This window comes from Xiphias gladius, chromosome 14, assembly GCF_016859285.1.
Source record: "Xiphias gladius isolate SHS-SW01 ecotype Sanya breed wild chromosome 14, ASM1685928v1, whole genome shotgun sequence".
NCBI classification, from domain to species: Eukaryota; Metazoa; Chordata; class Actinopteri; order Istiophoriformes; family Xiphiidae; genus Xiphias; species Xiphias gladius.
Window position 1 is genome coordinate 21,588,723 of NC_053413.1, and position 12,603 is coordinate 21,601,325.

General features: G+C 42.2%; 1 protein-coding gene across 3 annotated transcripts in view; it reads left to right on the forward strand.

The window, feature by feature from the left end:
* Positions 1-248: 248 nt before the first annotated feature.
* LOC120798468 (band 4.1-like protein 3) overlaps positions 249-12,603 on the forward strand; it is a 53,267-nt gene continuing 40,912 nt past the window's right edge. The window contains exon 1 of one of the 3 annotated variants that reach the window (XM_040142720.1): positions 249-360. In XM_040142720.1, coding sequence (XP_039998654.1) covers positions 303-360 — 58 coding nt within the window. In that variant the 5' untranslated portion in view covers positions 249-302. The remainder of the gene's footprint in view (positions 361-12,603) is intronic. The other 2 variants (XM_040142721.1, XM_040142722.1) reach the window with 2 other exon arrangements.

The following is a 12,603-nucleotide window of genomic DNA, read 5'->3' on the forward strand; positions in this document are numbered from 1 at the left end:
TCAGCATCTTTCTTTGGCTGTTTCTTAACTCAGCTCTTCTCATAACTGCTGAGCAAGCAAAACGGCTCGCTCCCCCCGACGCCCACACTCATACGCACACACGCACACACTCACACACACGCACACACACACACACACACACACACACACACACACACACCTGATCAAAGGTTCGCCGGGCACATTCAGGCAGTGCGGAAATGGGAAGTTCTCGCAGCATGTGTTTCCGCTTAGATTCTCCCAAAAATAGAAATGTGAATGAATCAAAGGAGGGTCAGCTCTTTGTTTTAATACTCTCTTTCATGGACTCTGCACTGCACATGTGGACTAAGGGGGATTCTGAAACACTTCACGGCATTGGTCAGTTTAGCAGTTCTCTAATGCCCTAGAGGCCCATGCGGCAGCAATGGAGTCTTATTTGATATTGAGTGTTTTAGACACGTATTATTTTCAAGATGGCGCGTCGCTTTTTTTTCATACTGCCACACGGCTGTTCCTTCTGTTGAGTCGCTTTACGGGGGTTTATGAGGTTGAGTGATGAAGGTGAATGTACAGGCCCAGGGAGATAAGGAGGGACAAAGTCCGTGGGACTTGTCCTGTTCATTGGCTGGTGGTGGTGTGTTCAGTCCTTCAGATTTTCTCCGTACGCTGTTCACGAATGGACGATCTGACGCGTTCCTGAGCTGGGAACTTTGCTGGCGCTGACTGACTGACTTGCATTTAGGAGGCCCTTTTGTATGTAAAACGTGCTTGACGTACGTCACACCATGTTATGCAGGGGAGGTGGCGTTGAGTCGTCCCACAACTGTCTTACATAATTTACTGTCGTCTATACTGGGAGCTGTGGCCAAAGGCAGTGGATTCCCGGAAAGACAGGTGTTTGATTACGCCTTGAAACTGTACTCCAGTGTAGCCAAAACCCTGACAAAGCCACAAAACAAAGCTCGCACGCTGCGTTCTATAACAAAGTCAAACATTGGCTTCCTGCAACAGTACAACTGACAACTGAACAGCCCCTTAAACCCTTTTTAAGGGGCTGTTCCCTTCAAATCCTGACTTCAAATCTTAAACTTTTAATTACTGATTTTATTTATTATTATTTATTATTTTTTTTGGGCCACTTGGAGGGCAGCGGGGGGGAAAAAAAAAAAAAGTTATGAACTCAGCGCTTGACCCAGCATCAACTTCTACGTTGATATGAGAAACTTTTTCGCAACCCGTTGCTTATTTACTGATCCAGCAGTTAGGGAGAGACCTTCTCATTCGTGTGGAATGGTGTTTTTTTTTTTTTTTTTTTAGCCACCTGGCAAATGTAAGTCCCATATTCACTCCCTTTTTGGTCTCTACCAACTCCCAAGAGAAATATTTGGCTTAAAACGGTGACGTTACAGGCCAAAGCAGAACCGTTCTAAATTTGGCAGGAAAAAAAAAAAAAAGGCCTCCATGTAAGATCCTGTCACTGTTATAAGCAGCTGGATGAGAGGGAGAGGGGAAAAAAAACCCAAAACTTTGCAGGGGTCTTTTAAAGCGGAATTCCATTCAGGAAACTCTGGCATTATTTCCAAACAAGAGGTTTCCAAGATGATGTCTCGCTGCACATAAGCTGGCAGGATACGCTAGAAAGCTGTTCAAATGTCATAATCTCATGACTGTAAATTCAAAATGGAGAGCTGCACTTCCAGACTAACCAGGAAACATTGTCGTATACGCTGAAAAATCCATGATAGCAGCTCTGACATGGGAAAGTGCATTTACATTTTGTGGGCGACCGTGTTTTCTGGCCCGGTCTTTCCAAGCTGGGCCGCTGGAACCGAAGAAGGTTGTAATTACGGGCAAGCAGTGGGGAATTTCCAAATTCTGACCTTGGGTGGAATGCGGCATATGTACAAAAACTGAAGTTTCCTCAGGTATAGGGTCTGAAGAAGTGGTTGAGGTATTGGGATTTAAAGGCCAATTTTGGCGACCTACTGCAGAGCTCCTCTTGTGAACCCTGTGATCTTTGCTCGGAAAGAGAAAATGATCCCCTCCAAGAAAATCGCCCTGCATGTTTTTTTTTTTTTTTAACTTCCTTACCCCATACAGGATGACGTAACGAGATTAAATCTAATTTCTGTGGCTCAAGGAAAGAGTCATTCATGTTCGCAATTGTGGCTTCTCCTGCTGCAGACATCTAAGGCCTCTTGGGGCTACACAGAAGACTTTTCCACTGTTGTTTTGATGTAATATTACCAGTGATAAAGACTATCTCTGACTATTCATCTCAGGAATTTAAATCAATATTACTGTCTTTTTTAGTTCACAATCAATAGCACTGCCTTTGTCCTGCAGGAGAAGACATTACTTTACCCGCTGCTCTCCGGTGCTGTGACTCATTGTGCTGTGTGTGGCAAAATGAAGGGTATGAAAGGGCCGTGTGTGTGTGTGTGTGTGTGTGTGTGTGTGTGTGTGTGTGTGTGTGTGTGTGTGTGTGTGTGTGTGTGTGTGTGTGAGTGAGTCAGAAATGAGGGGTCAAAGGTTAAAAGAAACAATATGTATCTCTGTCATTATCATGATTTGGTGATAAGACACACAAAGGTTGGAGTGAAGTAATATCTTTGGATATTATTTGAAATAAAAATCCTGAGCCAAGAGTTGAGTTACTCCTTAACACCCACAACCTTCACACAGTGCACATACTGTATGTAAGGTGGTGGCGCATTTATTGAACTGCCAGTGGAATAAAATATTACTCTTTTGAACTCCTTGGCTAATCATGTCTGCCTTTTTAACAAAAAAATGACAAAATATTCTCAAATTTTAGTATTTTCTTAATATTTTTTTTTAATGTTTAAACCACATTTATTAACCTGCAAATAATTCTCTCAGTTTTATCAATCGATTTGTTTTTTGTGTAAAATGTCAGAAAAAAGTGAGAAATTACCATCCCAGTTTACCAAAACCCAAGTTTACATATTCACACGTGTCGTTTTTATCCAACCAACGGTCCAAAACCCCAAAATATTCAGTATATTATCAAAAATGATAAACAAAAGCGTCAAATATTCAGATATGAGAAAGTAAAAATGTGATATTTGTGCTCAAAAATAAAAGAAAGTATATATTGATTATCGAAATATATGCTGATTAATTTTCTCTTGATTGATTGGTTTATCAATGGCTGAATTGTCCCAGCTCAGTACAGTAATAGTTTTTTTTTTTTTTTAAACAATACTGTTATTCCACCCAGGTAAAACCTCCCGTGACACAAAGTGAAATTCCCAACCAAACATCCTGATTTCTCTCTCTGAGATGTTTGCATCCTAATGGATGGAACTAATTTATTTCGTTAGATTAAATGGAGATAATTAGAGCTAAATTGATTGTCAGATAAATAATCAGCAACTACCTTGATAGTTGTAAGATAGACCAAGCCGTTAAACGAATAATAAAGTAATAATAATGTAATCAGTAGATTCTTTGATAATGAAAGTAATCGAGAATTGCAGCCTTAGAGAGAATTTTTTGAACTTGAATGCATTCGAATACAGCCACACAGCGACTGCCTGTCACTTCTTATTTTTACGTTAAGAACCTAAACCATCAACGTAGATTTTTGTTGCCCTCAGGTGCACAACAGTTCGGCGTCGGTTTGAAGAGAGCGGAGCTCGACACGTGAGTGCCATGCTGCTTATGATCACCAAGGCCTTCAGGGACTGGAGGAGATAACGCGTATGACTCAATCGTGTTGAGTGGGGAGATAAGCTTGTTGGGAGTCCTGTTATCTCCCAGTGATGCCTGATCACTTGAGAGCAGTACGGGGGCCGCGTTTGCCTTATAAAGCTACAGCTCCTGGGACGGCACCTTGACAGTCGCGGGGTATTTATAGTGAAGGGACGGGGTTAGTCTCAAACTGGGCTCTATTTGAAGTACCCTTTAAATGTGCTGTTGTGCAGGAACTTTCGTTTGCTGCCAAAAAAAAACTCTGTTGCACTGCTTCCAATTTATTTCCTCGGGGTATTGCTATGAACATGCGGACACTTAAGTGTGTCCAAACTACCATCTGTCCCCCTCACTTTTTGATTATTAATAACTAACTAAACACAGCAGATTTAAGGATTACATGAAGGACATTTCATTTTTAGCCACGCTATGTCATAATGAAAGGATCGTTGTATCCTGTTTTAGGTTTACAAGATCCAATTAAAAGTGTATTGTGTCCTATTTGGTTTTAGAAAGAAAAGAGACATGATCCAGTATCTTGAACTATGCAGCGAAAAATGAAACCAATTAAGCAATGTCGATGCCTCAGCCACTTCATACGTGGCTTCTTGGACGTCAGGCTATTTAAATAGTTCTTCTAAGCTGAAATATTGATATCCATAGAAAGCTCTGAAAGTGAAGAGTGATTCTAAATACTGCTGCAGTTTTTCTTTTCAACCACGTTCCCTTTCTCTAAATTGCCCTTGTCTGCAATCACTTGAAGGGCACGATCTTTAGCCTGCCAATTTCTAAAGGTTAGAAATACAGACTGGATTTACGATTCCTCGAGATAAGATGTACCTCCTGCGAGCAAAAAAAACAAGAAGGGAGTGGTCCTCACCATTTTGCTAAAATTTCTTTTCACATTAATCTCTGTACCCTTGGCTTTGCATGAAAAGGGAGCCAAAGATGAAAAGAACGACCTTTCTAACGGGAGATGTCGTGTGATACGGGTGCGCTCAAGGTAGGGTGTTGATTTGGGAACTTTGGCCCAGTTTGGGGTGTCAGAATCAGACGCTAATTTGGTATGTATGCTTGCTGACCCGCAGCCCTTTTGGGGGTGAAGGCATTCACAGCTGAGTAGGGCTGGACAGCAGGGAATAATAGCCTTGGTTAGTTAGAGATTAAGTACAAAACGAGAGTCGGAGCCAATTCACTGCAATAAGCGTACAGTAATAACCGTAAAGACTTCAGTGTTTTAGATTGCAACATCAGCCTGAATGTGCTCTAATTAGACATTATTTTATATCAGGATGACATAGGTTACCATAAATGCAGAACACATCATCCAGTGTTACAAGAGCCTTGTAAATTCCCTGATTGTGGTGGGTCTTTGTTTGTGAAAAGCCCGAAGACAAAATGGAAATGTGATTCTATGTTTGGGCAGAGATCCTTTTAGACCAACAATTATCCCCCCCCCCAGACCCCAGGGGGTGGCAGGGATTGCTGTCAGGACTTTTTCTTTTTTTTGGGGGATCACATGGATGTTTTGCCATGTATATTCAGACACATGCTTCAGTGTAATATAATGTAATGTATTGATGAAGTGCCCGCTTGCCTGTTCTGACAGCAGTACTGGATGTTGGGTTGCTGTAATGGGGTTCATAAGGTTACTGATTTTAGAGACTTGCAAATACACATTCGGGATTGGCTGATTAAAATTTGAGAGAAAAATTTCAACGAAACTCGGGCTGGCAAAATTACCTTTTTAAAATAAATACTGATCAGAAATGAACTCATTTTTTTTGTTTGAATAAAACTTTATTCACTAAATTGCTGTGTAAGCAGGAGATCAGTTTTATTGCAACTTAATTTTCTATGTCAAGTAAAATAAAAGAGGCAGTGGCAGTAGTGCTAGGTAATGTTGTGTGAGAAGGAAAACATAACCTTATGTTCCCCAGTTATACTTGTAAAAAATTTTCAGCGAAGACAGCGGATTTGGAGGTTAACGAAATTCAAGGTCAGGCTTCTTCGGAGATGAGCTCCACAGGAAGTAAGTGTCTGTGCACAGCAGAAAAAAGTGAAGAGTTAAGCAGCCACATTAGCCAAGTAGAGTCCAGAGATCACATGTTGTCTGTGTTGTGTGGCATTAATCATTCTGCTGACCAAGGGCTGTTCTGGAGGCTCGGAGGAGTCATAGATCTGCACGCTCACACTTATCTGCTAGTCACTAGACACACAGAGAGTGAAAACTCGTGGACAGTATAAACTCAGAGTGACAGATATCTCTACAGAAGTTTCGGCCTGATGGTTTAGCTCTGCAAATATTTCCTTAACGCATCAGTAATCTGTTTTTCCATTTCGTCTAAACAGCTCATAGATCATTTGTTAGTCAAGCACAGTGGGATCTACTGTGATCTAAACAATACTTCCTCTGCAATGGAGCATTTTTCCAAAAAAGGATGTAATCATCAACATATTGTATTTAGAAGGATAAAAAACAGATTGTTATGTGATAACAAAGTTATTGCTTTTTTTTTTTAACTTGCATTCCACAGAATAAAACTGGTCAGCAGTTTAACACTCATCCCCCTCCCTGAGGAGTGTGCTGCCTGTTTTATATTACGCATTAATCAAAAGAACTGAAAACAGAGGTGAAATATGCTTTAATATTTTTTTTTTCTGCTGTGATCGTCATATTCAGTTGGTTATGCTGAAATGCTAAGTAGACGAGTGTTGTGTTTAAGTATTTTTCCAATCTACATAATTTTTCTTGGAATTTACTGTGATTTAATTTATTTATTTATTTATTTTTAAAGAATTGAAACAGTAACCTCAGCCTGCTTTTCATACTGTCTTTGCGTATAATGGCTAAAGATTTCATTCGTTAACATGAATCTGCCATCTCTCGGTTTTGGAAAGGCTTTGTTACCACTGAAAATCCACACTTTGCAGCAGCCTTCATGTGCTATTAGCTCACAGTGTTGATTCTCCAGACTGAGAAAATCTAAACAGTGCCATCGAAATATAAAAATGCAAGCAGAAGGAGGCCTCATGAGCCGACCGCACACCAGAGCAAAATGCGCTAGAGTTTAATGACATAAGGGACTGTTGGAAGTTGGAGAGTAGGCAAACCAAAAGAGTGAAATCTTTTTCTCACGAAACCAGGCAGGCATAAAACACTGGCGAATATTAGACATAAATTTAACGGGTGGACAAAAAGGTCTCCCAGCAGATGCCTGTGTTCTTTTTTTAACTTAAAACGGCCACCATTATTAATGCCACCTGTGCTCTACCTGCTTTGGCAGTCAAAATATCTGCTGTGTAATTGGCCTATTTGCCAAGAGTTTGTTTGTGGAGCTTCTGGCCCCCTAGTGGTCAAAAATGATGCCGCTTTAAAGGAAAGAGCCACCTCAAGGCCAATTCGTGGTTTCCGCGTCCACACGCCCCGCAAGTGTCTGTGTGGGTCCGCGTGACGTAAATTTCGTCATCTGCCCGAGTGGGTGGTGGACGGTGTGGACCCTGTGTGAACATCTGTGTGAACATCTGTGTGAACATCTGTGTGCAGCCCAAAATTTGAGTCTGGCTGGACTCTCTGAATTGCGAGTGCACCGGCTTTCTTAATGAGGTTCTCTTGGGAGTTAGTTCTTATTTTCAAATGGGGATAAGGATTAATGGTATCAAATGCGCTGGACTCTTTAAAGGCTGGCTAAGGTAGACCTGTTAGCGCTGTATGCTGCTTTTTGTCTTCTGCTTTTGTTTTCTTTCCTTGTCTTTTGTCTATGCACTACGCCGTTACTGTGTCAGTATTTATTAGAATCAGGTACTGGACATTTGTACAGTAAAGCTTCTTGAAACATGCTTTTAAGATAAAATTGTCCTGAAATTGAGGTCTGCAGAAGTGACAAAATTACATCTAATTTAAAAAAAAAAAAAAAAAAAGAGGAAACATAAATCTTAGCTCCATTGTAGTTTGCCATTTTTAACAATGCAGGGATGTCAGAAATGATATTTCTCCTGGAGACAAGCTAGTATGTAACCTTTCAGTTCCTATTTAAAATTATTTACTGCATTACTGGCGCACAGACACCACCCACTGGCCAGACAGGCCCTGATGAGCAACGTCTGAGACGATCAGTCGAGTCATGACAATTCTGTGCCAGACTCCACCTGCAATAAATGTCGAGAACTATGGTTTTGGCTGAGCAGAGAACAGACATCCCGGTTAGTAGTTACTTCGTTTTGTGCAGTATCTCTTCGCAGAGAAGCGTCATTGTGGTGATGTACATGACTTTTTTTTTTTTTTTTGGGGGGGGGGACTCTAAGCGAGGTTTATCATTACAAAAATGCTCCGGCTTTAAAAACAAGAAATATTAAGGGGGAAGTGAAAGGACCTAACTCTGGAGAAATGAAAGAATTACAGTTTGTGAAATTACTCAAATGCCACACAACACTGAATCATCAAAGTTACCAAGTGTGGAACAGTCACCGACGTAGAAACACACGCTTTGACTTCTTCTGGTTAGGCGAGGTATCACGTTAAGGCTCAGGATGATGGCTCAATAAGCTATTACAGTGTCTGAGATCGCTCTGAAAGAAGTATCCTTTTGACAGCCTTCCTCTATTATTTCTCCCCCCCCACCATTGAAGGTTACAGGAATATTTGGTTACACCTATTGTCGGGCTACTGTGGCTCTAAACCCCTCTCGCCTTTATTGCCGGTGGCTTGTGAGGTTGGCGTTTAGGAATTTAAACTGGCACGTTAAGTAGCTGAATCGCCTCGAATTGCAATGTGAATTATGTGTCTTTAACGTAAAACATTCAGTGTTGTTGTCACTGAGCTCGTTTTTATGAGCGCTGCTGGAATTAGCTAGACGCTGAATGAGGAGCCAGCTGTCAGGCTGCTGCACATAAGAGCTGCACTGTGTGTGTTATTACATCCACCCTCTACTATCTGCAAAGCATGCCCGCCATGTCTCTGTCACTATTTAGGGAATTCACGTACCACGGCGTCAGAAAATTCTCTGAGGACGTAATGTGCATAAATGTGTGTTTTTTTTGTTTTGTTTTGTTTTTTTTTTATATTGGCATAGTGTAGACTAAGTGTTGGCATGAGGGGTTTTACTTGAGCATGAAAGCAATTAGGTGAAATAAAAGTCAAACGGGTGACCGAGTTGGGTCAAGTTCCCACTGGGAGGCGGGGGGAACCCACAAATCCCTAGAGGGAAATACCCAGACACTAATTAAAAACTTGCTTTTATGTCTGTATTTGTGCACACACAAACATAGACGTAACGAGAGGAGGGCAGGAGGTTTTCGTGTACATCAGTGTGCTTACTCCTGACTTGTTTTTAATATGTCCTTGATGATGATTTTCCAATATCGGAGAATGTCATAAAGTGCTCTGGACTGGGTGCATACAGCCAGGAAGTCTTTGAGAAGTCTGTTTTTTTTTTTTTTGAGATTCAGTGGCAGCAGTTCAGGTGTTTTTGTACCGTATGCACTTCACTGGTGGAAGTGGTATTCAAATCCCTCACTTCAGCAAGAGGAGCAGTAGGTCAACGAAAAATGGTGGAGTAAGAGTCCGCAGTCCACAGGTTTTATAGGTAAAAAATCTTCATCCGCAAAGCGGCTACAAGCTGTCAGATGAAGTGAAGTGAAAAGTTCAGCTGTTTCAGAAACTGCTATTCCACGTCAGAACAGAATGTTCTGACTGGCTGATTTGGGTCAAGGGGAAAGTGAGTCCAAGTTTCTTTTGCATTGTCCTGTGATGATTAAACATGAGTCGTCAATTTTCCGTGAAATTATTCTGAAATATTCTGGTTAGCAGAAAATCAAACATTGGAATGGTTGTTTACTTTTGGGGTGTTTTTGAGTTTGCTGAGCTTGTCTCAAAAGCGTGGAAAGAATCCAAGACTTTCTTTTTTGTTAGTATTTATACAGATTTCTCTGCTATGATACTGAAAATGCTTTTGGTGATTTATGACCTTTTTTGTCGACAGTAACGGTCCGAAAATGTGACTGAAAATTACACAAATTGGTTACGTTTGGATTTAGAGGCGGCATTCTGGATCTGCCCCCCCCCCCTAAATCGTTTCGTCTATAAAATGTGGTGATGCCACCAAATTGCATGTGTTGTCCAAGTAAACTTTGTCCAAAACCTGAGGATATTTAGTTAACTGTCACATACAGGATGAAGAAGAGGAGTCAAAACCTCACAGATGAGGAGCTGGAACCAGAGAATGTTTATTTTTTTCTTGAAAAATGACTTTAAGAACTAATCGGTTATTCAAATATTTGTCAATTATTTGTCGATGGAGTAATTGATTCATCTACTCATCATTTCAGCTATTGAGGTGTCTTGGTGCATAGCTTGACATAATAATATAAAGATCATTCATTCATTCATTCATTCATTCATTCATACAAAGCAGCATAAATTGGAGGTACTCAAAGTGAAGTAAAAGTGTGTTGTTGTTTTTTTTTTAACTAGAGTACAGACCTGTGGTAAATGTACTTTGTCACATTCCACCACAGATTCAGTTTTATTTAATCACATTTCCTATAAATAGAGATTACTCACACTGCCCTTTCTCAGTAAAACAAACCTCGTGCCATTAATTGCCATGCTATGTCTCTCTGTGTGTGTATGTATGTATGTGTGTATGCGTGTGTGTGTGTGTGTGTGTGTGTGTGTGTGTGTATATAAGTGATGGGGGGCTGGGGGGGGGTGCTAAAATAATACCCCGGCTGTCCTGATATCCCACAATTCTACTCTCAGCTGCATAGTGGAGTTTGATAGGCTGGCGGAGAGGGGAACTGCACCAGAGTAGCACCGCTGTCAGGAAACAGAAGCCCACTACGAATGCGACTCGCATAACCAGCCGAACGGAGACGGTTTTACCCGGTAATAAACCTCTTTCTGCTGCTTTTCTCTCCCTTGTTCTAACACCGAGGCTTGCTCTAGGAAGTAGGAATCTGCTTGCGTTACAATTCCCTGTGTTTTTTTTATTTTTTATTTTTTTATTTCCTCCCATGCTATACTCGCCTGATCGGACCACAGCACCCGCGGCCGATGACAGATAATTAACATTTTTTTTTTTTAAATAAATAAATATACAACAGTAACACACTTCTGCTGTATTCAGTCCGACGGAAAAGTGGACGTGGCTAACTGCGGTCAACCCGGTGAATCCCGCTGTGGGTTTTGTATTGTAGCCTTTCGGTGCGTAACGCCGTAGCGATACGTTGTTTTTCTGTCGGTCGGTCGGTTGGTTGGTTTGTTTGTTTGTCTGTTTGTTTGTCTGTTGGTTTGTTTGTTTGTTTGTTTTCTCCGGATGCTGCTGCCTGCAGCGGTGGTTGTTTTGCAGCTTAACAGCCGAAGCTTGTTTCGGAGAGGGGAAAAACACGCCGCTCCAGGGAGCGGTGGGCTAACGTGCTCCAGTTTCGAGGCAAAAAAAAAAGTGGGGAAAATGGGTGAAACGACACCACGGAGAGGCTTCTCAGACCTTTTGTAATCCAGCGCTTTTACATCGGCGAAGGACGGCGCCGAGTCACCGGCGGACACGGTAACATCTGAGGCCAATTCGTGGATCCGAGAAATCGTGACATTGTCGGATCTCAAGGCGGCATACTTTAGGGTTTTTGTTTTTTTTTTTTTTTGATCTGCAGTGCGGTGGGCGTGGTCAGGTGGCTGGAGGACACGGTCCGGATCCTCTTTTTTAGCATCCTCACATCCGCGTGGGCCCGGCTCGCAGCGGCCCGGGTTCTGGCCCGACAGTCGACTTAAGGTGCGCGGTCAGCTGAGAGGCAGCGGCGGCACCGCGGGGCCTTGTTAGCGGGGGGGGGGGCTTCGTGGTTCATTCAGCGGGAGGTGCACCCTTTTTTTGAGTGCCACCTGAGCTGCCTTCAACCTGTGCAGAGTGTGTTGGACTATGCAGATGGTCTGTCTGTCTGTCCTACCATTACAAAAAAAAGCAACAAAAAAAAACTGTTTATCTTTTAATACTTATGAGGAAGATCTATTAGCCACACCTAAAATGTGAAGAAATACTGTAGCTTTACATGCTCTATTTTTATACCACAAAATCATAACCTATAATATGACACCCTCTGTCTGCGGAGCCTTGATGTAGATAAGGAAACACCCGAAATATATGATTAGTTCAGCGTGAACTTTCTGTTGAGCACTGCAGAGACACAATATATATGTGTGTGTATATAAATTATGTTATGGGGCTCGGATAGACTATTTCCCAATTGGCAGACCTCAAACCAGCTTCAAAAGACAAGTACAGTGAAGACCTCTCCCAGCCGAGCCCAGCAACCCAAAAGGTTCACTTTAAAGCCACAGTATGCAAATTGTGGAAGTCAAGCTAGCGCTAGCAAGAGATTCGGAAGCAAACCTCTCTGCCCCCCCCCCCATCCCTCCCTCTCCCTGCGCTGCCCAACCCTTCGCCTGCATCCTTTCTGTGTTCACTGTCTCAGCTGATGGAGGAATCGGGGGAGCTTGCCAGCCTGCGAGTCAGCCATAGTGACCCCCTTCCAGCAGCTAATACTAGCTTGAAACCGAGAGGAGTAGTAGAACCGGAAGCTCGTTTACACACTGATTGGCAGCTGCCGACTCCCACCCTCGACTTTGGCCTTGTCTGATTGGTGAGATGGGCGAGGCTCACTCCAAAAAAACGTCAAAAGGGGGGTGTCTCGGCACTGCTGCCGGCGTGTTAAATGAGTCTGGGTCACGGAAGCCGTTGACAGCACCTCTCGACATTAAGATATGTTTAATCAAGTTACAGTTGATTTACTGATTACCTATAGCTAATCTCACGAAAATGCTTAATCCCTACTGGCCAGTCGCAGTTGCTGTATAAGACGTTATTAACTCTTCATCGAGCCACCGAGATTTGGTTCTAATCTTTTACATTA